This window comes from Falco naumanni, chromosome Z, assembly GCF_017639655.2.
Source record: "Falco naumanni isolate bFalNau1 chromosome Z, bFalNau1.pat, whole genome shotgun sequence".
In the NCBI taxonomy this organism is placed as follows: Eukaryota; Metazoa; Chordata; class Aves; order Falconiformes; family Falconidae; genus Falco; species Falco naumanni.
Window position 1 is genome coordinate 26,341,191 of NC_054080.1, and position 27,062 is coordinate 26,368,252.

A 27,062-nucleotide genomic window follows, 5' to 3' on the forward strand; every position below is an offset into this window, starting at 1 on the left:
TAAATTATTGCCAGACTTTCTGAGAATAGCAACATATTCTGATTATTGTGGGCAAATGCAGAGGAAGAAAAGCTGTTGAGCAATGCAAACATTTTCTTAGCTGAAGCTTGTGGCTTAAAGTATTTTGCTCAAACAAGCAGAAGAGCTGTGTGTACTCAAGACTTCTAAAAGAACTCAAGGATGAAATAGCCGAGCTCCTAACGGCACTGTGTAGTCCTTCACTGAAACCTGCTTGACTACCACAGGACTGCTTGGCAGAGGTATTTCAAAAAAGTTTCAGGAAAGATCAGATAAATATTAACTGATAAACCTGTGGTCTTTATAAGGCAAATTAGTAGTAATATGGAATACAATTAGTGAACACATTAATAAGTATGACATATCAGGGAAGAGCTGACACAGCTTCTGTTCTGTGAGAGGTGCTGCACAATCGTATCAGACAAAGTACTTTGAAGAAGTCAGGAAGCAATAAGGAAGACCTGATTCCATACATTCTGTTGGGAACTCCAGAGGGCATTTGCAAAGGAGCTAAGCAGGCATGAAAGGTGGAAGTCCAGGATCAAGTTTTAGGGCTGGTTCCAAACAAAAAAAGAGAGGGTGGTTTTCAAAAGAGAAGGTAGCTGAGCCAAGGTATGCCTTGCCACAGGCTGTTGTGGAACCTGAAAATTTTTTGTGGATTACAAGACTGATTAGATGAATTTACAGAAGTAGAGAGGCATAAATCCCAGTTCAGAAAGTCCCTAATCCACATTTTTTTTTCTGAGAGGAAAGTTTTCCGGGAAAGTATTGTTACATTTTCACCTGTTCTCATGGCCTTTCTTTATCTTCCACTGTTGAGTGCTAAATTGTGTCTCTTTTCTCTGACCAAGAGTGTTCTTGTGAGGATGCAGTCGCACACCTTGAAATTTTCTGAAAATATAGCCATTAGTGTTTTAAAATGGCATACTCTTTTTGCGTTTGCCGGATGAACTGTTGCAATATATGACTACAGTGTAACACTGTATGCTGGTCAGAATATTCAGTTTTCCAGGAAGATGTCCGCTAATCTGGGGGCAAGGAGTTGCAAGGTACAAGATAAATATGTTACTTTCTACTAGCATATGACAGCATATTGAAAGTCTTCAGTAGTCTGTAATGCAGTAATTGATTTCTGGTGTCATTTGTAATTGGATTAGAGAAATGTTGTCAATTGATTTTACGTATTGGAGAATACCCAGCTATTTAATACTGATAGACAGAAAATCTAGTATGTGCTTACAGCATCTGTGGGCTCTGTAGGAGCAGTTAGGTTGAGACAGTGGTGAGGAATGCTGCAAGGGAAAGGCTAGCCAGACAAAAATATTACCCATTCAGCAGTGCTAATCTAAAGTACACCCCAGCCATGGTCAGCCTAGGACATACCTGATGCACAGATTAAGACACACAGGTTGACTGAAGCATGAAATTTCATTCAGTTATTTGTGTATGTACAAATGTGGAACACGGGTGAAGGCAGCAGATTAACAGTTGTCTGAAAATCAGTCTGGAACTTCTGAACTGCTAAATACATTTGCTGAGAAAGCCCTGCTCCCCAATGTCACAGCTGGAATTTTTTTAGTTTCCATTTTGTTTTTTAGGTATCATATTGATATGTAACATCCTGAGGTTTTTTTATTCCATTTTGTGTTGTTCTCGTAAATATTGTTACTTATTAAAAAAAAAAACCATGGTGGTTGTCTCATGGTATCATTGAAGTTCTGTTCTGGCTTTCCTAATAATTGACAGAATATAGTAATGACAATGTAGTCCAAAAATCATACATACACACTTTGATGTATGGAAAATTACTTATGCTTTCCAAATCCCAGGGATTATCTTTTTCATTCTTTAATGTTTCAGAAAAGTAACACTAGTAACAATTGACTGGTTAAAGTATAGATGTTCAGAAGACAAGCATTGAAGGCCAGTTCTTCAAAGAGGCTTCACGATCTGTCATTTGATAATTATTTTGTAATTTTTTCAATAATTATTAAGTCCCTTTTCCATTATGTAAAAATATTTTCATCTTTATATAAAAAAATAAATAAACTTAACTGAGATTTAAATAAGGTCCTACTTTAGAAATGAAATACTTTACCCACAGAAATGCCAAAACAGCTATCAAATGATGAATTTGCATGTTTAAAATTATGTGTTGTTATACAACAGTTTTCTATGAATATTCTGTTGTAAAATGGTGGTTATGAATAAGACAGAGGATCTTCCATTCTTTCAATTTGTTTTATATGTGCATGTGAAGATACCTACATGAAATCTCATGCTTCAAACCATCTTTTTGCCACAATCAGGGCAGCTTCTTGGACTAATGATGCTTTAGTCTTCAGCTTCTGCACACAGTATAACACCCTTTTTTGGTCGCTCAGTAGTATTATCCCCTACTTTCTCTCTAATCTTAAGTCTTTTAAGGGAGTTCCCAGATATGGTATCTATTTCCTTTAATGCCTTTACTAGGAAAATCCCTCAGTGTGATCTGATGATCTTTTAAGTTACTCTCATAAAAGTATTCTCTGCAGGTTTTCTTGTCTTTATCAGTTTTACATGAAGCATTGAAAATGACAGAATATGATTGTAAATTTAAAAAAACGAGCAAAAATTTTCAAATACAAACACTATTTAAAATTTCGTTTAACTGACAGTATTTTGAATGTAACGGCAAGCTTTCAGTATTCCTGCACAATTTCAAGTCTACTTTGTGGAGTTACAATCATCTATCATTGCTATAGTGTTTGTTAGTGCAAGATATATGCAGAAAGTTTCTGTCTTCCTATAATTTTTATTAAAGTGGTATACTAAAATGACTCTGTAAAAAAGTACAAAGTTCATGTTCTGCTATACATATATTTGCAAAATTAGGACTTGTTTTTTAGGGAGGTACTGGGAAGAGAACGGAAAGTTGGTATTACTCTGCAAAAATCAATGAAACCATAATGAAACTACACAGATGATTGTATCATAACTTCATTATGTCAGTTAGAAAATTCAGTTACCTTTGCCCTTTTTGGTGAACTGCTACAGGAAAAGAAATAGGTACTACTGCACCTTCCACCACTTCTGAGAATGTATTTGGCCTCTTTTGGCTGATTTTATCTGCCAATTAAGTCCACTCGAATATTTATAAATTATGAAATGATCCTTACTGCTGTCTAGCATCAGTATAGGTCTTTGCAAAACTGCTGCAAGGTCAGGTGGGTTCTTTCTCTCTGCTTCTAGGTCTCAGTTACACCCTGATTAGCTAAGATTGACATCTGGCATATCAAGAGCTAACAGCTCTTCATAATTTTTTTTTATTATTATTTTTTTCTGACAGTAGGTTCTGTAGCATGAACAGCACTGGCCCACAGCTGCTGAAAAATCATCTCTTTAAAGATACTTGCATCATTTAGATGAAGTCACTCATTCATCTTCCTTTTCAGCAACTGCATTATAACTAGAGTTAAAAATTGTAAACATCCTGCCCTTTGGCTACGTGCAGATGGCTGACTTCTACACCAGAAACCCTGGACTTTTTTCTTACACTGAGATTGTAGCTACTGAAGGGTGTTGCTCATTCATGTTAAGAAATCCCAAGCTGATTTAATAGTTTCCAACTCTGTATTTTCTGAAAAGTGTTCTGTAGTCAATGGTGACCAGAATGTTAGTGATTTGTGTCCCTTTCTATTATTCCAGACTAGTTGTGCCATGACAAAGCCTTCCCCACTTGTTCAGATGCCTCATGGTTTCTCCCACCTGCCATTTTTCAGTCTTTTCAGAACTTCCAGATCTTTTTGCTTTCCTTTTATAAAAAAATTCAGTCTTTTGTTTTAATTTTAAAAGAAGAAAACATGAGACACACTGTTGTTATTACATCATCAATATGAACAATAGGAAACAAATGCAATTTCAGAATATAGTTATAAAATGTATGACATAAGATACCTGCAGGGTTTTATAAAACTCTTTATTTTATTGACACAGAAAATGTTCTGTTATCCTCCGTGCTGTCTTAGGAATATTATTTTGCTGAAAAAGGTATTAATAGTATAAAATCAGTTAATTCTCTCAGAAGAGTGAGGTAGAATTGTTTTTATTCTATAGTTAGTTAAATTTCAGTTAACTGATCCTTGATCCTTCAAAAATAAGTAATTAAAAGAATTTTTATAGAATATCTCCACTAACTGGTCTATTTATCTTGATTGATAGAAAAATACATAGAAAGTTCTGTTTATCTATGTATGTGTTTGCACGTGCGCATTTCTAATTTGAAGAGACAGGTATTTCATAATTAAAAATGCTGAAATAGAAGATTTTTTACAAGGTACATGACAACTGCTTCTCAAAATTTAATTTCAACATCATTAAGTGTATACATGGAACTGAGCTTAGTATAGCTATATAGTTCATACTTTTAATATCTTTACAGCTCTGATAGCCATTGGACGATACAGCACAACAATAGAGACAGTGGATGTTGGATGGTGCAAAGAAATCACAGACTATGGAGCCACGCAAATTGCACAAAGCAGCAAGTCTCTCAGATATTTAGGGCTGATGAGATGCGATCAGGTAAGGAGCATTTGCATGAACTGGTGCCCACTTCTGAGTGCATGTGAGACTGAGTGTTCGTGTTTTTATGTGTGAGGGAGGGAGAGACGGGAAGATGTGTTTTTCTGTACAAACAGGTTTGGTGTTCACTACTGTAGTAACTCTTCTAGTGTACTGTGCTCACATGTTAAGCTAAAAAAGTATCTAGAGAACTAAAAAGAGCTTATATTTTGCTGACATTTTCAAAATACACCCGCAGGCTACACCCACAGCCTGGGGTGCTCACAAAAGGTTTATGTAAAAACTGCCCTCTGAGGGTTTTGAATACTTTTGGCTGAAAGTGATTGGTATGTCATGTCATTACTATGGAAGACTACTTTGTTTTTTAAAAAGAAAGAGAAAAAGAAAGAAAAGAATAATAAATATAATTAAGTGTTACTTCCAGAGTAGTTTTCTATACATGCGTTGGTATGCTCATATATAATGTTTTAAAGAACACAAGGGCAAGGATTTGGATAAAACCATAATGCTAAAAGAAAAGAAAAAACTACTACTTTCTTATTATGTAGCTTTTTTACTTGGAATATAATAAGAACGTCTGTAATTTTTAACATTTTATCATTAAAAGAAAAAAGACAAGGCAGTGCAGCTCCACCTCACCATGTATGTAGCCTTCAGGAATTGTGTCTCTGTTGAGTGAAAAGAGATCAAGAAGCCTGGGATCACAGCAGAAATAGCTAAAGTCATGGGAGATTCAGAGTCTCTGATCTCAAATCTTCAAATATGCCTGCAGGGATTGTTTCTTTTCCAGCCATCATGAATGAAATGTCCAGCTTGTGATGCCCATCATAAGCACGTCTGTCTCAGCCTTGTGAATTTCTGATTGGATACAGCCTGTGGAAACACAGGGTTTTAGTCTAAGAAACTTTATGCTCAAAACCATTCCCTTGCATCCCTTGCAGTGCTTTACAGAAGACAATTACAAACCCCAGTATTTCAGCTGGCAAGAATAATAATTTCCAGGTCAGCTGTAGAGTTAAAAACAACATTTTGCAAACCCAGCCTTAGACAGTTTCCAGTTTGAGCGGAGGTTGAGCACTTTGGAAGAATTGCTCTGTCTGTTAAAGCTGACTCCACTTAATGTCCTAAACATTAGTGTTTTATAAGAGCCAATAGACAAAAAGAGCATGTGCGTCTGATGGGTTGTGGTAAGATTATGTACTTAGAGAATGTTCAAAGGGTTACTTGACCTTGGGAATTAGATCTGACCTGAATCACCTGATCAGTTTTACATATATATTTGTTTTGTGGATTTAGGTAATGTTGAACAATCAACAAGGATCTAGTAAGTGCAATAATTCAGTCCTGTCTTCAGCTGCTATAGAAAATCAATGATCTTGATGCTGTAAACAAGTTTTACTACCTCATCAGTTAAGCTCCATGTACTACGGTCTGTATTCCTCTAATTCCTGGTTAATGCTTTCCTAGTTCTTCACAAAGGATTATGCACTGTCTTTTGTGTTATGAAAGTCAACTGCTAAAAGGAAAAAAACATTTTTTTGAGAAAGCTTCAAGGAAGATAGAAAAGCAGTGTTGATTGCGTGTCTGCCAGTGCATGTGTGTGTGTGTGCATGTTGCATGTGTATGAGCATCCAAGTATGGTAGCTAAAACTTGTTGTTACAGCAAACATTGTAGTAGTAGGTCTACCACTGGGAATTATTTTCTTGCTTGCAAAGCCTTGACAGGAAAAATAGCTCCACAGACAGAATGAAGTAAGTATCCTTGACTTAAGAGTTTTTGGCAGCTAGAAGATGCCAGCTCCCTTTTTCCACTGCAGATGAACAGAGAATTTACTGAACAAAATCATGTCAACTGTCTCTCCCCAGTATCATGCAGAACTAATTTTTTCCAGTGGCTGCTCTATTAAATTAAAAAGTCAGTGTCCGGCACATCATTAAAAAGAATTCTTGGGTGGTGCAGAAGGGTTTATTTAAATGCCCATTGACTGAAATTCTTGTCTTTGGGCCATTGTTAGCTTGCAGTGAGGGGAAGGTTAGAAGATTTGCCCCTTCTAAACAGCCTTCCTTTTCTAAGGTACTGACTTTTTTGCTAGTACTAGGTAGCATTTGTGCCTTTCTAGGAATTCCCAGGCATTGGAGGGGAAGTACTTAAACACAGTTACATAAGGAACATATGTAAGTAGACTTCAAATGGTTACCATTAAAATACTCTTTATGACCCAGGCTCTTTGGAATTTCTTTGATATGCAGTTGACATAAATTAGAGGCGTCAAGGGTCCTCCCAAGAAAGATCAGAGAGGCTGCAAGCCTGGGTAAAGGCAGGCTCTGTTTTATGCCATTGATTATATGAGTGCCTCCAGGCAATGTGCTTCAGTAGATGCAGAGCATTATTGATCCACACCATGAAAATAATCAAATTATTCATTTTTCATCAAACTGCTGTTGCCATGACCTTTCTTTTTATCGTATCTCCTGCCATCTAACATGCACACCACAGGAGCAATATGGTCTTTGCCTTAAAATAAATGTAATTCTTTTGAGAAATCTCACAAAAAATGCTGACATTACCATGAGCTCATCATAAGGAGGGCATATATTTCAGTTGGAAGTTTTCTAATAAACCTTTTGACAGTATTTTAACACTATTTTTTCAATTTTTAAGTGTTGCTAAGTAACAGTATAATCACTATTTACAAAACACTTACAGAAAAAGGTAAAATACTATTAAATATTGGAAGACTTTCAGAACTATCCATACTAGAATTTTAGTTCATAAAACATGTTTATGCTTAGATACACAAAATCTAAATATTCTTCTCAATGTAAAAACATTAGAGGCAAGTTACTGAAGTAATGTTTCTTCTTTTTTTTTCTGATTTTCCCTAGCACCTTCATGACTTAGGCAAACTTGGCTTTACCTGCACTACACACCAGTGGTGTCTGAGTCCCAGAGAGAGCTCTGAACAAACTGGTACTACTGGAAAGGTGCAGGGTGCTGTGGACATGTGAGCATTAGCCCTGAAAGCAGCTTAGCTGCCAAAATACTACACGTTGCCCAGGAAAACTAGCATTCAGCAAGGCTTATGAGATACTGTCGTATAGATGTGGTAGTGTAACTTACTGCTTCTGTTTCCGTGAGTAGCTCAGGAAATGCTGGGTTGAACTGTGCAGGGTCCTGCATCGTACAGCATAGGTACAGTGCGATGCATACCATTAGTTTTCTGTGTCAGAGAGTCTTCTGAAGTACTATGATCCAGACCTCCAAAAAGTATTTAGGTGTTCAGATAGTAGACCCTAAATATTCTTAAGTACTTGTATTTTAGACGATGAAATTCCCCAGTTGCCTGCATACCAACATCAAGACATTGGAAGCAGCTAGGACACTTGGCCCTTCTGATCTCTGTCGTGGTACAGGGTATCAGCTGTGTGGAAGTGTGTCTGTATGTGTGAGTCTGTACAGGCACCTGACAGCACCTGGGGCTGCACAAGTCTTGTTTTTCATTATAACACAATGTTGCCATTCATCTCAGTTTCTTTTGAGAGCAGTAAGAGAGAAAATCCGTAGTTACTTAAGGCCTAAGCAGAACATTTTAGAGGTTTGTAATTGGAAAGGCCTAAAAGTCATAGTATTTCTGTTGTGCATTCTGGTGTTACCACCTACACTGGTACTGTGCTGCACTCCCAGAGGCAGTGATCCAGGCTTCATTCCCTCACGTCGCCTCATCCCGATGCTCTGGCAGCGCCGTGGAACCACTCACCCCCAGTTTCTCGCACAGCAGAGTGCTGTGCTTTTGCAGGCTGCAGCCCAGGGTTGTGTTTTGGGACTTGACGTGGGTGTGTGGGAACACATAGCTGATTTGCGTACTCCCGGGGTACACTGACGCTCTGATTCATTACCTCAGTAAATACCAAGAAAGGCAGAGAGTTGTCTCCAGAACCAGAGGTGGTGTTCAGTTCACCCCAGTTCAGTGCCCTGCTCCCCGCACTACCACCCCAGCAGAAAGGCAACGTGAATATCTGTTCTTCAAACCAAATTTTAATTGTAGCTCTGTATTTTTCTATCACAGCTTAGGAAAGTAGGTATCTTAAAGTGCAGTTCATCCTTGCCTTTGAGAGAAGTGTGGGCAGTTACAGGGTGCTTTTTTAAGTCATCCATAAACACTGACATCAGGATTCCTAAAGGCCATACTTGCATCCTAAGGGCTGTAATGATGCCTACATCAGATTCAGAGGTTGAAATCCATGTTTCAAACTTATTTTTCTGAACACAATTTTACACATTCCTACCCCTAAACTGATCTAGATCATATTTACTTAATGTAGTTCTCATTATTTCTAAATATTTTATCTTTCTTATTTCAAAAATAAATCAGAGGAAGAGGGCAATGCTGTCTATGGTATTTATTCCTAGAACTCATTTCAAAAATGCCTTTGTAGCTCTTCTTTATTGTGCTCACAACAACCCAAACAGCTTTAAATAATGGCAGCTTGAAATCTTCACCTTTGTGGAAAATGGCTGGGTATCACCTTGGAAATAGTGGCTAAAAACTTTATCTGTTTTTCTGGCTGATAGCTTGGCTGGTTGAACAATGTGTCAGAATAATCTTCCTGTGGAGTCTGCAACTTTTCTCACACAGATTTTCATATTTCAAGATCCTTTTCCTATAGCGGCGGTGCTATTTGCAATGGTTATCAGCTGTGCTACCACATAGATGCAGGAGCCATTTCTAGGGAAAATACGCAGAAAAATGACACAGAAAAACAGAGGCTACAAAATGCAACATTTACAGCTATGTGTGAATGAAATTAAGTGAGTCTGACATAGCTGGCTGTGAATGGATACACAGCTTCTGTTAATAAATCATCATGGCCTTTATTCCTTGCTTTTTTTGCTTTTTTTTCTTCTGGGTGGTTGTTGGGGTTTTTTTGGAGAAATTCAGATTGCTTTTCATGAAAATACTTCTGAAAGCCTGTAGCTTATTTCAGATGACTTTCTCAGATGAATTGTAGCATGTATTCCCTATTATAGTTTTACTGAGATGTTATAAATCAGAAATTGATGGTCAGTACTACCGACAAAAAGACAAACTCTTTTAAGTTACCACAGAGAGCAAGGAAGATAGATGACACCTAAAAATAAAAATGGTCCATCATTTGCATCTTAAGCAAGAATATTTTTTTTTTTTTAGAAAATCAGTGCATTTTAAAAATAACTTATCACTTTATTCTTCTATAAAATCTGTTTTAGAAATACTTGTAAATATATATCCCGTGCAAACGGCAAATCATTTTGGAGCTAAACTGTTCTTAATCAACAACAGAACAGCAAGAATACAGACCCATCACTTGTTTTAATACAAATATCACACCAATTTGCCTTCCACCTTCAAAAAATGCTATCATTAGCCTGATCAAAAAAAATGACAAATTGCTACCATTTCTTCTTTTATATTTTAAGGCATTCATTTTGAGATTTGAAGTTACGGTTCTGTGATATTGAAGAAGACTGAAAATATCTAATCCTTCCCTTTAAGAAAAATTCTATAGCACTTACTTTCTCTTAAATCACTATAATTTGTTCAAGTTACTTTGCTGCATATTAAAAAGAACACACTGTATTTTTTAAAGGTTTATATTTGTAATGTAGGAGCTGCGATTGATACATCTCTGTATGAATAATGAAGATTTTAGATTCATAAAATCTGTGAAACATTAGAAAGAAACTACATAAATCCTTACTAACCCACAACAAAACAGAAGTAGCATTTATTTCACTTCGATTTTCAATACAACAATTTTAAAAGACTGAATAATACTTTTTTCCCCCTTCCTAGCTAACTAGTATAACAGATCCATTATGCGTATGAATGAAAGCATCTGCTAAAATATAAAAAAGGATTCTTTACATAAATCGAACATTTTGTACTTCTAGTTTAACTGGTTTTTTACCAGAAGTTTTTTAACTTCCAGGCTGACAGTTCAGCAACAAATCCGTGGCAGTAGGCTGAAGATGGAATCTTCCTGAGCTGATGAGTCTATCACGGTTTTTAAAAAGCAAACACCTGACCACTCATACTGTAATAGAAAGATGGGCCCTCAGGTACTGATCAGTGATTCAAAATCAGGATAAGGCCAACTATCAAGGAAAAATGCAGTGTGAAGTAGTCAGCATTTTTATTAAAAAAAATATTTATTTTTTTTTTTTTTTTAAAAAGCATTGTCCCCTGGAACCTCCAGTCATTTTTGCCAGCTGGCAGCTTCTGAGAATGATTTCTCTGTTAGTTTCACACACCGTCATTTTGACAAGTATTTCAATAATGTGCTCAAATTATTGTTAATGTAGCAGAATAGGAATGAAAACATTCAATGCTATTCATTCAACAGGCCGAAAGTAATCCAAAAGAATATTCATCACTATATAAACAAGCACTGTCATTTCACTGCATATGGATCTCTATTAACTGCAATTTTTATCAGTTAAGAACAAAGCAACACACAGACTTCCGTCACATATTTGAAATGCTAGCAATACTGGTAGTATTTTTATCTTGAAATCTTGTATAGGTGGAGTCTAGAAGTTCACCTGACTGAAATTAACAAAATTAGGAAACCAACCAACCAACTAAACTAAAGGGCTCCTTTAGAATGGTTTATCTGTTTTAATAGAAAAGTAAGCCCTCACGATAAGCAAAGGGAACTGAGAACAAAAACTCCATCACTTACACAAATTTAATACTCAGTATGGTGTTGGCAGTGGTGATTAGGACAGCAAACCCTGAAATGATGGCTCTGCTTGAAAACTGTGCAAACTCAGAGAGACCTGAAGTGGATTATTGTGTTAGTTTGCAGTAATGCAGTGACTGCAGCAATTGTGCATGGACTGGCAGTTGGAGGCAATAGCATTCACCTGTGTAAACAACCACAACAGTGAATTTCATCCCTCCTGGACTCTGCCTTTCTGTCAAGATTTAAGCAAAGAACTGTAAAGGAGCATAAGCAACCTTGCTAGATTTTCTGAAATCCTTCCAGAAGTGCTACCACTGAATATATGAAGGTTTGTGTATTCCATTTACTGCACTTCACACTACAGGAAAGATTACGGATATTTCTTTTTACCCACTCCTTCCCCTTTCCAAATATAAGTGGGAAATTAATTGCTAAGATTTAACACAATTACGTTGTAGAATGTCATGATAGTAATAGTACATTAGGCAGTACTTGTCAATATCATTATTTATGAGTCCACAAATACAGTGTTTGTATGTGCATGTATGTGTTCTTTTTGTTTTTAATAACGGCATCCACTAAGTCAAAATGCAGTCTTTGCTGAAATTGTAAGGGACTTTATTTGAACTACAGGATATTGTGCTAATATTGGTAGTGCTGTTATTTTATTAAAGTCCTAAACAAAGGTTCTGCCCCAGGGCTTGAGGGCAGTCACTGAAACTCTGTGGAATATGTCTGCCTTAGCTGATCAAGTGCACTTCACACAAAACGTTTCCAGAAATCTTTAATTTTGTTATGGCTACAGGCAACAGTTATAATTGGGCCACCTGAGAATATAATTCATTCAACTATTAGCAGGAAAAAAATCAAACAAAGTGCACTTTTTATGAGACACTGACTTGAGGAAGCAAACTACAGCTTAGAAAACAGAAAGTGTGTATGAAAATGTGGTTCTTAATAACTCTAAGTGTGTATATTTGGGATTTTATTGTTAAAACATTAGAGAAATTGGAACATTAAATGTGTCCAAAATCCACCATTATGGATAGACACAATGTATAGAGTAGTTTCTTTGTCTACTACATTCAAATTTGGCTTCAGTGTAATGCTACTTTATATACTGACACAAATGCACACAAATTTCAGTACCCCTAATGCTGCAATACCACTCCATAAGCAAAAATTTCAGTAACATGATAAAAAAGCCCTTTTGGAACAAATAGATTCGCATTTCTTTTGTGTAAAGTCCATTTTTTGATCCTTTATATGCAGAAATGTAGTGATAATATTTGCGCCGTGTGGACCTTTATTATCAAACATGATCTGTATGGCAGCCCTCAAACTATTTTGGTTACTTCTCACCTACTAACCATTACCTAAAATTCTTTACAAGTACTATATCTCCAAAATTAACCTAGCAGTTCTCTATATTTTTCTACACAGATACTGCAGACTAACAACGTTACAACTTGTTATGTTTTTTCTTATTAATGGCTGGCCTATAAAGTGATATAACTGTAGATACCTGTATTGTCCTCAGAGCCTATGATGTCAGTGCTCTCCCAAATCAGCTAGTCACATGCCTATTCCAAGGACTAAGTTAAATACTATGCAAAAATTCTTTCAGCAGTCCATCCCTCTATGGTGTTATGAACCACTGAGGAGCATAGGCATGTTTGCTCTAATCCAGTTTTGCAAGTCTGTTTTTTTTGCTTATAAGCCTGGGTTTGGGGGACTTTTTTTTTTTTTTTTTTTTTTTTTAAATTATATGGCTGCTTCTTGATTTCTGTTATTAAACTGGAATGGAGATAACTTCTTCTTTTCAATTATCAAGTGAATTGGATGTTACACTGAAGCTTTTGCTTGCACTGGAAACCTTTTAAATTAACAGTGACTACTTCTTCACTGTGTAGAGCAGCATTAAATTTGCAGTCCAGATGGTGACTCTACTATCCCTTTTCAGTATTGCTGTAAATGATGCAACACAGACATTCTCGGGACCTTTTAGTGGCTTTAGAATCAGAACTGCGTTCTAGGACTGCCCTTGGTACACCTACAGGAGGAATTTTTTAGCTCAGTAGGCAGTCTTACAGATCCTCTTAGAAGTATGGTAGAGGAGTTGTCTTAGTTAAAACCAACACTTTTTAAAGCCCTTTTTTATGTGCCACTTGATATTCCAGTCCAAGATAGTATCTTCTGGACATGATATCAACTAAAGGCAAGTTAACTAAAAGTAAGTAGGAAAGTCCTGTTTAGGAAGGGTCCTTAAACCTCAGTTTCTGTTCCTTATTTGTGAATGAAGCTATCGATCTCATTAAAGAGAAATCTCTAGTTCAACCGGTGGTTTCACTTGTAAGCCGTAACTTATCAAAACACAACTCCTTTGAATTTAGTAAGATCTGTCCTAGGAAGATAAAGAAAAATAGATTGTTGCCCTTTGGAATGATTTGATTTCTTTAGATAAATTCCTGATTTTAGAATCTAGAAATGAAAGAAAATGGTGCTGAAATTATTACTAGAACTCTGTCAAACTACATGGCACATTTAAAACAAAACCTAAAAACTACCTAGTAACTATTTAAGCTTAGAGTTTGAATCTTCCATGAGTGAGAACTTATGGAAGATGGCATAAAAGAAATTGCTCATGGTGGTCTGTAGCAGACACAAGTGATGTACCAAATCAGCAAATACTGGCAGTCAGACCAGGTAAGTCCAGCATACCAAATCAAAAATCTGAGTGAATATTTTTCTGTGAGTAGCTTATTTATTGAAAACTGTATGTTCAGTTTATCCTGAACCTGAAAAATCAGCTCATAAACGCCATTTAGTTTATTCTGGGTAAAACATTTACAGACTGGAGGGGGTTTGCAAGCTTTCTATTGTAGGTAGATCATTTTACCTAAAGGAGAGAAAGAGTTTTGAACACTGTTTTCCCATTTTTCTTAGTATTTCACCCATATTATGTGTATACCTGATAGAGTGAGATTGAAGTCCTGCGAAGAACTCCCAAAACCATTTTGTGAATATTCTTCCATTTCACATGGGCTAGATGGGTGTTCGTGTTCTTCTTTCCCAGATGTATTCTTAATTATCACATGAGGAAGTAGTATTTTTCTCTAGTGCAGATAATATTTAGATACTCCCTGAACAACCACACTATCATCAGAAGAAGAAATTAAGGAGGTCCCACATCAGATAACATTTGTCACGAAGTCAAGTATATTCTTCTAGGAAATCGATGGTGTATGTTCAGTCTTTAAGCAAAAAGCATTCAGAATTCTAGGTAACTGCTCTAATAGAGTTAAAAGGAGTTGATATTACTTGGACCTGTCTGTTTCTGTAGCCCATCTTCTCCTTTGTTTTTTTTTAATCTATTCTTTGGCCTGGAATAGATTTTTATTTTGGCAAGAAAAGATAAGTTTTAAACCAATCTTTGTTGTTTTCTTTTTTCTGTTTGATGACCAGGATTCACACAAACCAATTACTTTGACTCTTAATGATAAAGACTGCATTCTTTCATTATGTGTTAAAACCTAATTGAAGGGCTATTCAAATTCAAATGAATGATTATGTATTAGATAATCTAACTAGTTTATCTTCAGACAGTAGTCTTCCTTCTGACAACTGAAAAGATGAAGATTAATGAAAGTTCTGTGGAAGAAAAATACAACATTTTAAAGTGTATTAAGAAGTGAATATTTTTAGTTTTCATTCATTGAACAAGACTGTTCAAGCTCAGAATGGAAAAATGCCTCTGTTTGTGTAATGAATTTGTTTTGGGAATGGCATGCAGTACTTTTTATAACCAGCCAGACTGCATCTTAACAAAGAGAAGCTCGTGTTCTAACGGTTAGGCATAAGACTTCTTTTCATCTTAATCCTACTATTAGGGTAACTGATAACAAGTATAGGAAGGGAGTTGACTTAGGTATTACTTATCTCATTCATTAACAAAGAACAAAATTTTGATTTCTCTGTTTTCCTACCTTTTAGGTAGTGCAGTTTTAGTCCAGTACTGCAAAAACTTTAAAATACTAAAATTTTTACACTGTTGCAGTGTTTGACCTGACTTTTCTCATGAGGAAGGGAAAGCTTTTAACATCATCTGATAGGAAATCATTTGTGGCTTAATTTTACACACTTGTTTCTCATCCTGGATCCATGTAGGTTGTCCCACTGTGTATTCTTACATTGAATTCATATTGTCCAGCATAATTTTTACCTATTTGCTGTTACTTTCTTAGTGTTAACAGTATTTACTCTTAACTAAAAATTGCATATATTTCATCATTTCTCATGAAGCTTGGTAGGATAATGCTTTCCTCTTTCATGACAGTAAACGTTTTTTAAACTCAAAGTAATTTCTTTCTGTAACTGTTATGGTCCCAAATGTGTATACAGGATTTGTCATTACTTTGCTGTTCAATACCACTCAGATTATTGTCTGGGATCAAACCAATAATTTAAAATGTTCATTTTAAAATTTATTAACATTAAAATTTAGCACCCCAGCAAAAATGCAGAAAACCTTCTACTAATCAGGTTTTGTTCATAAAATAGCAGATTTTGTCAGTGTCACTTCTGCATGGTCATGTTTATTTTGTAACGATATATGGCACTCAATACCAGAAGTTTCTTTCTCCTGTTTAGTAAAGTAGTAATAGCAATTAGTAACAATTGTATTAATCCAGTAATAATTGTATCAGAAAACTGGGGACAAATGGCTAGTTCTGAATGGTCTGCCATAGATTTCTTCATAGTTTTTAAGGCTAAAAGATTTCATTGTAACATCATCTGCCTTCCTGAGTGTCATGCACTGCTATTTCATATCTAGCTAGACTGTAGCCTCTGTAAATGTGTTCAGTCCTGAATCAGACACCAGAACATGGAGATCATTACATGGCTTCCTGTGTCTGAACATCATCTTTGTAACAAATTTGACTTATTTGTTTCCTGTGACAGAAAATCTGCTTATGATACTGGCTCTAAAGCTATAATATCCATGCTATTCTAACAAATAAAGCCCAACAGGTGTGTGTCAAATCATAATAACTGCTATCTACTAGTAATATTTGCAGATATCTAGTAGATAAAAAACATCTCTTCTTTAAGTTTCCCATTAAGAAAGGGCAGAATGAGAAGCTGTCTGTGGTAAGCATCTTCGTTGTGGCTGAGTTAACCATTAAGGGAAATTTCTGGTAGTATGATAGATTGTGCCATGGCTCTCTGCACCACAAATCTAAAGAAAAGAGGGTGTTGACTATTTTTGAATAGGCAAAAACTAGCAAATACTGCTACGTTTGGGGATTCTTGCCTTCCAAGTAATATTTCTATGAAATGTTGCTGTCAGTTTTAAAGTATGTATTCAGCTATAAATATCAGATATTTTGGAGGACTTGTGCTATCTCTGATTTCATTTTTGATTTATTAAAAGTCACTTCTTGTTTTTCAGCACTGGAAGATGTTACTGTAACGTAGCAATTTGCCAAAAGTGTAGTTTGTGCTGTGAAGGGAAGTTAAACCAGTTTTCTATCCAAGTCAGTTTCAGCTAGATGAAACTTCCAATGAAGATTGAATGTTTCTATTATCAAAGCAGAAGAACTGGATATTAAATCTTTCATTTATCCTTGTCATTGGGTGCAATCACTGTTCAGAAGGATGTGCTCCTTGTTATCTTTTAAGGACAAAAATATTATTAGATACTGTGGTCACTATGCTTTAGAATATTGTTCCCAAGATGGGTTTTTGTAATGGTAGTAAACGTTTTAGTCTCGTTTTTTACTTTTAGCCTTGACGGTGGAACACCATGGGGAAAAGCATATCAGTCATACATCCTACTGATCTAGGTGGTTCAGTATTTAAATGTGGTATTGATGCATTTTAAAATGCCCAAGTGTTCAGCAAAGATTTCAGAGAGAGCTACCTAGAAGTTGTGGTTCTTAGGTTAATCTTTTATTTATCTAAAGGCTAAAGAAAGCTGTCTACTTCTGTGATATGAACTGCAGTCATCTTAAAAATAATTGACAAATTAATCCCCTCACAGCACTGCAATTGTAAAGATGTTTGGTTTAGCTAGGCTTGTCTGATTGCCTGGTCTAATCAAGAATAAAGGTGCTACCTTTGATGTCTAAGATTTAGAAGGGACATCCCAAACCCAGCAAGCATCTATGTTTTAATTATTGATCACACCACTTCTTCCCACAAAACCTTTTGAGCAGTATTAGCCTCACAGCAAAAGGCTAAAATAAAAACTTCTACCAGCAATGTACACGAAAATATGCAGGGCTTCTGACCTTTGGAAAAGTTGACCTATATTGGCAATTGGTAAACTAATAAATTGATTTACCTGCAATATGGAATAGTTTGCGTTCTTTTCCCCACGTTTAGTTATCTCTTATTTTTCGTTGCAACCACCTTGAGAGCTGGTGTACAGTGCAAGTGCATTTTGATAAGGTTAATTATAGAGTTACTACATAGTATGGGTAAAAATACCATAACTGTGCCATAAATTAATTAATAGATGTAATCAACTTTCATTTTCCAAAGCCAAGAAAGTCTTACATTTCAGACCTATGTCTGCTTGAGTGAGTTTGAATAAATGTGCTTCTATTTCAAGATCTGTTACTCTGGGCAGCACTTCATTAGACAGGATGGCTTTTCTTTGAATAATCAGGTTTGGAGCTCTGTGAGTGGCCAGCATAGTCAAGCATGGCATGAAAATAGTTTAATAGGTTGTTAAATGTTGCTGCAGTTTTCTAAACAAAGCTGTTTGCAAATGGAGACTGTCTTTCATATTTGTTTTCAATCACAAATAACCAAACAGGACTTAGTAGAATTATAGAAAACCTCTTTCCAATAAAATCAAGGTGTGGTGTGTTTTGGTTTGGTTTTTTTTTTTTTTTTTTTCTCTAACAGATCTTTACATTCGGTATATTTGGTTTTTGGTAAGTGCACCCAAACCTATAGTATCAGCAAATGGCCCAATCCTGCAAGTCCTCCCAGGAGTTCAAGGTTCAATCATTCAATTAGCTTGCATAACGTTGCCCTTTTTATTCATGTTTTGCACATCACAGATTCTTTTCTTCGATTGCAGGTGAATGAAGCCACAGTGGAGCAGCTAGTGCAGCAGTATCCACATATAACCTTCAGTACCGTACTACAGGATTGCAAGAGGACATTGGAACGGGCTTACCAAATGGGCTGGACACCCAATATGTCTACTGCCTCTTAACCTCCTATACCTACATGACAGTTCCACTCTGCTGCATTCAGTAGATCTAATGGGGATTGCAGAGGGTTCATAACCTTTCATATGATGCAATATAATTGTGAGTTTACAGAGATTACAGTAAAATGGCAAAAGCTGTACACTGACTTTAAGTACTGTACAACTAAATACCAATATTAAAGCAAAACTTTAGAAATGCATTATGGTTTTGTTTGCATAAAAGATATAAAAGCCTCTGGCAGATTTCTTGAAGTGGTTTCTTACTAGTTCTCTGGATAGTTTGAGTTATAGAAGATGTTAAGCTTGTTTTCCTCTGTTTACATTACTTCATCTTGGTATGTGTATTTGCTTTGATTTGTAAATGGTAACTCAGTGCTAGCACTCATGCAGTTGATCAGACAGGCTTGAAACTGGGAGCTGAACTTGATGCTTATTATTTACTGAAGCTACCCCAGTAGATTTAAGATGCACAGTAATAAGAAAATGTACAAAGAATTGTGATTTTCTTATAAACATTTTGATAATTATACAAATCATTCTTCTAAACAGAAGTCTTAGTAAATGGTGGTAATGATAGAATGGATATTTACTGCACAATCTTACTTCCTTTCTGTCTATCACTTCACCAAATTGATATCTTCTTTCATTTTGTTTTTTTTTAAATAGGAGATGCTGTAGAGATTTCCAAATCTTTCCATCTTGTAATTTTTATAGTGAGTTGAGTGCTTAACACTGATAACCAGTTCCCACTTTATAAAGTCAAACAGTAATTGAATACACCATCAGAAATAAGTTAACCGACAATTTTTAAATACCTGAGTGAAAAAATTAATTTTTTAAATTTTTTTTTTTTTAGTGAACTTGTTTTATTCTATGCTGTTTTATTGTTCAGTTGGGAAATTCAGATGAATGGGTGTAAGCCAATAACAGGATTCCTCTCATTTCCTGTGTGGTTATACTTTTACAGCAGATCTTACAATTCAGAGAGTGGTTACCTCGAGAAGGCCATCTAAACATGAGTCCCATTGTGGGTATCAGTTTGTAGGATCAGATGCTTCGTAATGCAGTGTATGCAAGAAAGTACTCAGAATAAATACATAAACCAATTAATTTTCTGTGTGTCACATTGCAATCTAAGGAGTTAAATTTGTCCAGGGGATACTGACAGTACAGACATTGTGGCTTCAATTTGAAGTTGCACTAACCTTTAGAGTATTACCATTTGGTTAAGAATGTTTTCAGGTGTGTAACACTGGATATTTGTTTTTAAAAGGTTACAGCATTTTGATCCAAGGTATGAAATACGTAAGCTTCAGCTTGAGAGTTGCCATTATTGTCAAAATGTTTTGCTAATCCAAAAAATCTAATGCAGCATAACCTAGAAGCTTATTTAGTATGGCTGTATAACTCTCTGTAAAACTGTTTGTTGATTTCCATAGCATAATTTTTTACAACAGAAACATCAGTTCACAGTTATTCCAGTGAGGTTGTTGAATGTTTTCTTATTAGACTTTAAAAATGGGGATGAAATAACTTCTCTGGAAAAGATATATGGTAAAGTTTCTAGCTTAAGTAAGTGGTACTTACGTGTGAACATGTGTAATGCTAGGCTTTTTATTTACTCATATTTACTATATTTTATTTACTCATATATTACTATATTCTGAAAATATTTACTATATTTTCAGAATAAAGCCAGTTGATTATATTGCAGATATAGTACAGAATCTTAGTCATTTCTCATTTAATGTCTTTCTATGAGTGCATTAAAACTATTCACACAATTTGTAAGTTTCTATTTTTTCGTGAAACCTTTGATCTTGCAATAGGTTTAAATAAAAGAAAAAAGAAATACACGGTGTCTTCTGTTTATCTGTGCTGCTAACTGTACTTAGACTACGCTAATAGAAAGGCTGAAATCTCCATCCGTGACTGTGAGAACTCATCTGGACATGGTCCTGACAAACTCATCCAATAGGGCCCCATTGTGAGTGACAGAGTTTGACTAGATAACCTCCAGAGGGCTTTTTCAAGCGGGAATACTCTGCTTCTCTAAGGTTTTTTTTTTTTTATATTACAGATCTAGTTGATCATCTCTTTTCACTTTTGCTATTAAGTCACTTCCAGTAGTCTTGCCTTCTACTGGCTATTCATCTCTCTCTTATTTTTCTGAGCATACTAGTCTTTATAGATCTCAGTGTGGCTAATTCATTTCCGTAGATCTTGTCATTTATGTAATTTGGAAGTTTATGTGGTATAGGACAGAAATATGTTCTTTAACTGCAGTGTCACAGGTAGCTCTTAATTTCCTTATGATAAATCAATGTTTCCTAAGTAGTTTTATAGGAATAAATAACAATGTTGTGCACACTTTAATTTTTGAAATGTCATTTAGGGGAGGTATCATTTAGGGGAAAAAGAAAAGCTATTGCCTCATAAAAAGATTTTTTTTTTCTTTCCCTGTTTTCTCTTCCTCAGAACTTACAGTGGATTCAAAAGCTCACAGGCAGCTTACTTGCTGGATTTCCTAGTTCCAGCAGGCCTCCTTTACTGACAAAATGTCTTTGTTCCTTCAAGATATTTGTGGGAACCTGCCATTAGGGTTGGTAGCCTGTGGCTTAGCATTTGTCATATCAGAGACCTTTCTAGGCCAGAGAAGTTGGGTTTGTTCAACCTGCAGAAGAGGTGGCTAAGGCAAGTTCTAAGTGTTTTCTTAACTAAACAGTAGGTGATTGTGGAAAAAAGACAGATAACATCTACTTTCAGTCATTCACTCTTCTAAATACAGGTATAAGTCTATTTTAATGGCACTCAGAGTTCACTTTGGTGGTTGCTCTACCCATCTATCACCACTAAAAGGCAGCGTGGAGGTGGGTGTCCTCGGGGGAAATGTCTACCATGGTGTTTCACATGCAGATCCAAATTCACCCTGCTCAGGCTCCCAGATTAGTGGGAAGTTCAGTGAATTGCCAAATCCAAGTTGGCCTATTCCTCATCTCAGCAAGTACTCTGTGTAGTACCAGGCAGCTTCTAGTCATCTCTGAGCAGGGACAAAGTGAACTTCTCTGAAAAATATCATAGATAAACTGATCCCAGCATGGCCACAGGTGGCTACTGGGAGTGACTTTTCAGCATTTGCAAAATGGTTGCCCAGAGGTCTTCTGTGCTACTGCTACAGCATTTGACTCTACTTAACTTTCAAAACTCAGCCATGGCCACAGAACCCCCTGGCTTCACTCACAGGAAACATTTCTTCCCTTGCAGGTCCTATGAAAGAGCTTGAGCCATGCTTGACAGTTTCTTAGAACTATTAAACTTAGCAAGCTCTCTACATGTGTGTTCAGTATTTGGTAAAACAAGCTGTAATCCCTTTTCAATGAGAAAATAGCCCTAGTAAGAATAATTAACCAACAGTTAATTTTTTTCAGTCTCTCAGCTGGCTTCCATGTGAGCTCACTGATGTCCACCCAGATTCTTAAGAAATAGATATGGCCTTGCTGTTGCTTAATGAACTATGGCATTGACAGGAACAAAATCGAGAAAGGCAGCAGGTCACATACACAATGGTTACATGAAAACAGAGGCACAAAGCTCTTCAGGAGGCTGACAGGGCCTTCTTCAGGTGATGTGACCATGAACAAGAAAAGGAAAAGGACTCTTACATCTTATAAATGAGAGGAGAGGAGGGGAGAGGGAGAGGGAGGGGGAGAGGGAGAGTGGAGTATTTCAGTTGGAAGGGACCTACAAAAACCACCCAGTCTAACTGGCTGACCTCTTCAGGGCTGCCCAAAAGTTAAATCATGTTACTCGGGGCATTGTCCAAACGCCTCTCAAACACTGACAGGCATGGGGGGCATCCACCACCTCTCCAGGAAGCCAGGTCCAGAGCTCGACAACCCTCTCAGTAAAGAAATTCTTCCTAATAAAAGAACGCATTGCACAGTGGCAATTGTAAAAGCATATGTAAAAAGGCTATGATGATGTCTGATCTTGTAAATGTTTAGATTTATATTTTAAATTAGGTGAGAGCTTATGCTGCTTATTTATGAAACTCCATATTAACAGAGTGACTTTAAAGCAGATCTATTTAAAGAGTCCTCTAAAATAAAATTATTTAAAGTGATGTTATTTTTTCACCCTGTAGTTGTTTTTCTCCCAGCCTTCTCCATGACTGACCTGCTATGTTGGCAGAATAGGTGACTGAGATTTTATTTGAAGTTCTCGTAGATTCAGAAGTGGAGTTACCAAATGGTTTTCCAAACCACAGACACCCCAGGAGATGCTCCAGGCTCGAGCATGTGATCTCCTGTATATTGTCACAACTTAAAAACCGAATAATGCTTTGTGAGAGTAGTTGTCTTTTGCCAATATCAATAGGGTGGGTACTTGGTGAATATTTGTGAGTTTTTATTTTGGTTATTTGGGTTCAGGTTTGGGTTTTTTTCTGAAAACCTTATAAAAGATACTTATTGACTGCAAAGTTTTCTTCTCCCTTCATTCTTCTTACCCTGCCTTTTTTTTTCACTTGTAATTTCTTTGTCTTTTCCCCCATTTTTATCATGTAGGGAAATGCAGAATAATCATATGGCTGTCTTACATAAAAATGTTGAGTTGATGAATTTATGTGGCAGTTCCCATATATGATATTGTTATGTAGGATTATGATAAATGTAGACATTTGCAAACATGTACTTCTTTTTTTTTTCTTCTATTTCTCTGGTTACAGAAGTCTGCTGATCCTTAAAACTACAATTGAGTCACCTGATCAAAAAAAGTAGCATTAGCTGCTGGATTACCATATACCTCTTGGTAACATAATTTTTTGTACAAAAGTATATCTGAAATTATCTTTTATCAGTATTGTACTTGATCTTGAGACTACAGAATATGATACAAGTTGTTTAAAAAGGGGGCTTTCTGGTTTTGAAAGTTTTTTTTTCTAAGGGTGGAAGGTTCAAGTACTATTTTTCTCTGTTTTTCAGTTGTATAGACATTGATCACAAGACATTTATTTTTCATTGAGAAATATGTGAAAACTCTGCATTTAATTGGTTTCAGATTGGAGGAGAGGAATTGGAACAAGCTTGTGTTTGCCCAAATCCTGAATCAAGTTTGCAAGCTGGTAAAACAGGCCTGCTTTCAGGTCAGGAACAGAACCTGTATTGGTTGGATTGTGTGGTGTTTTCATGGTTTTGCTTGATAAACTATAAACAGTTCCACCCATTAAATTGTCTGTAGCTCTGCTGAGGAAGAGAAATAGTCATTTAACTGCAAAAGTCTTATCAAAATCAAGCTAAGGACTTACTAGTAAATATTTGCTAAAGTTCCCAAATCCCAGTAATCTATTCTTCAACTGCTCTTGAGCTACTATATAATTTTTTCTCTGCTTCTAGTCAGTCTCAGCCTGGGAAGTAGCATTGAGCTGACAAGTAGGTATATGCAGAGCTAAAAACTGAGATTTACAGACAGATGCTTATTGATCAGACAGCTGCACAGAAATTTCCTTTCTGTTCATTCTGGTTGTCTTGTTTTTTTGAGAAAGAGACACAAATGCAGAAACATTTAATGGTGGACATCAAGTCCAAAGCAAATTCCATGTCATAAAGATTAAAAAATCAGATTTTTTTAAAAGATATCTATTTTGTATATCTCGTGCTTGCAGGGCTCAATTCAAGCAAGAATAAAATAAAATACTGTTTCATAACTCCAGATCGGGTTTATTAGGTAATTACAAGAATTTCAGAAATTTAATTTCTGAGTTGTTTACAGCCAAGAAATTTTGGCCAAACTGACTGCCTCCACTAAATATCTTCAACTAAACTACAGGCATCAGTAACCTCAGGGTAAGAAATTTACACTGATGTCAAATATCCATACTTCTAGCAAATTAGATTATTCATTTGCTGTTGTGTCTCTGTGATGTTCTTTCTTTATACTCTTGGGAATTATAAAACGTAGTATCTTCTTGAGCACTCCTGTTTCACTTGATCCACTGCTGCAATGCTGCAGGTCAAAAAGGGAACTGAAGGACAAAGTGAGTAAGGAAACGGAGCTGTCACATGGATAAGAGGTTACACAACAGCTGAAACAGAGAAGCCCAACATTTCATATTACAGCATGAACTATCTCATCCTAACTTCTCAAACAAATGAAATGGGCTATTTCTTCTTTTGGTAGAGAAGGAAGAATAGAAAATGAGGACAGTAGTCAAGTTAATTACAGGAATTCACTGCCTGTTCATTAAACAATGTTTATACCAAGCGTGCAGACAGCTCATTATTTTATGGTTTTTTGTATTTCCAAGACTTGTACACAAAACTGAGGGCACTATATGATTTGAGATTCCTTGCCTCCCTCTGCTTGGCTTCTTGCTTGGCTTGTCCACAGATGCAATCACTGTAGATGACCTGAGCTGCTGAAGGACAGTCAAATAGCTCAGCTGTTCCTCTGGATCTTTGTCTGCATTAGGCTCAGATTCACACGAATAAATAGGCTAAGTCCCACCACTGCAGCTGCGGTTGCTTGACTGGAGACATTTTCACAAGTTGGAATAAGGTAGCACTGAAATAAAGGTCTGTGTAACAGCTGCATCTCCACAGTTGTTAAAAAGGAACCCGGGCCAAAATTTTTTTATTTAGGTTGTAGGCTGCTTTTTTGTAAAGGCTGTCAGGATTATGTAAGGTAAATCCAAGTGTTCCATCTTTATAAAATTTTAGTAATGGGATTATGTTTCAAATTTATTCCTGGGAGAAAATCAACAATAACTGCAAGCTGAACTGTTTCCACTTCCGTGTTCCAGGAAGTCTCTCTATATGTAGCTTGTAGAAAGTGTTTGTGTATAAATAAGCTTTAGAAGTCTTAAAATGAAAAATTTTGCAACCCAGATTATTGGACATTTCCAGCTGCTATGAAATTATAAAGGCTCCTGGGCTGAAAATTGCATAATCTCATGCTTTCGTCATGTACCTTAGGGCAAAGTGCTGTGGCCCTTTGTGTTTTCAAAATACCAATTGTTAGAGAAAGCTGCAAGAAATGTCTTCACAGCACTAACTCTTAGTGAGCACAGGTAACTTCTCTGAGGTGTCTTGCTCTGGCTCCTTCAATCAAGTTCAACATCTCATTACTTACCTTTGATGGACTGAAAGATTGTCTTCATACTGTTATTTCAGTATATGGTCACCTCCCTGGATCACAGTAAAGTGTCTTATGTGAAGCATAGTCTCTGAACTAATATAAACTAAATAATTCCCTGCTTTACGGGATGGGTTTGTGGTTTTTTTCTCTAAAATAGGCAGCAAATTAATGTTTCTATACAAAACAAAATGCTTCATATCCTTCTGTCCTTGGAGACAGATGAGAAACAAATGTAGTGAATGTTAATCACTTTGCTTGATGCTTTGAAAGGTGCTCAAATACTGAGGTGAATGAGCAAGACTGAAAATAGAAATAAAATATTTTTCTTGAATATTCTCTTGCCCCTTCCCTGGGAGTGTTCCCAGTCCAGGTTGGATGTGGGTTTGAGCAACCTGGTCCAGTGGAAGATGTCCTTGCCCATGGCAGGGGAGTTGGAACCAGATGATCTTTAAGATCCCTTCCAACCCAAACCAATTTGTGTGCTACAAGGAAGGATTTGATTAGGAAGCAAATGCACCTGGAAATGTTTAATAGCAACCAAATAGGTTGCAGCTAAAGAAAAATCACTTTTGAATGACCCTGCAGAAGTGTGAAGAGAATTCCAACCTCCAAATGCCTTCATGATCTTCCCAATATAAAAAAAAAAAAAAAAAGGAAGAGTTTGTTCATTACAAGTTTTCAAATGTTACTCTTTGGCTCAGGAATTAATAAAGATTAATACAGTATCTTTGAAGCAATGGAAGTAATGACAACCTAAGGAAACTGCGGAGTGTTCAGACCAGTGTAGTTTTAAGTGACAGTAAGGAACTGGAGTATAGAACCGGTCTGAAATCCAGGGATGCAGCTTCAGTCTGGCAGTGGCCCTTGACTAGGCACTGTGTATTTTTCAGGATGTGACATTAGTTTCTGTGGCTACACTTGTGGTAATATGAGCAGTGCCGGGGCACTGCTGAGCTGTCAGATCACTCCAGCAGTCACCTGCATGCTCTTGGCCCATGACTACTGTCTCCTACACAAACTCGGTGTTAGTAGTGCCCAGTAGCCATCTCCTTAGGCTCCCTGGATGCAGCCACTGCTTCCTGAGGGCAGGAAGATGTAATGGCACAGGCATGTGCTTTCCTGTACCCATCAACCTCAGCACCAGAGGGTTGTCCTGGGCAAGTTTGATTTATTCATGCATAGATGCATGGCTCTGTTATTAGCAGGTCACGGTTATCTATCAGAAGCTGCTTCTGTGTCACAGGTCCCAAAGCAGAGCCCTGGTCCTGTACAGCACAGCACCCCAAGGCATCAGCTTACTTCCACAGTGGGGTACAAGCAGTACACTGCAGGGCAGCAGCCCTTTCCCAGACACCCAGTTGAGAAGAGGCCATGGAGAGCCCTTGCCAGGCCA

General features: G+C 36.6%; 1 protein-coding gene and 1 long non-coding RNA gene across 3 annotated transcripts in view; one reads left to right on the top strand and one right to left on the bottom strand.

Moving 5' to 3' along the window:
* The window catches only part of FBXL17 (F-box and leucine rich repeat protein 17), a 279,919-nt gene extending 259,530 nt beyond the window's left edge, over nt 1–20,389 (top strand). For both annotated transcript variants that reach the window (XM_040579652.1, XM_040579650.1), the window contains 2 exons: nt 4,439–4,581; nt 18,401–20,389. In XM_040579652.1, the coding sequence (XP_040435586.1) occupies nt 4,439–4,581; nt 18,401–18,538 (281 nt within the window). In that variant the 3' untranslated portion in view covers nt 18,539–20,389. The remainder of the gene's footprint in view (nt 1–4,438; nt 4,582–18,400) is intronic.
* Nucleotides 1–27,062, bottom strand: part of LOC121081033 — a 93,044-nt gene that overhangs the window by 5,955 nt on the left and 60,027 nt on the right. The window lies entirely within an intron of this gene.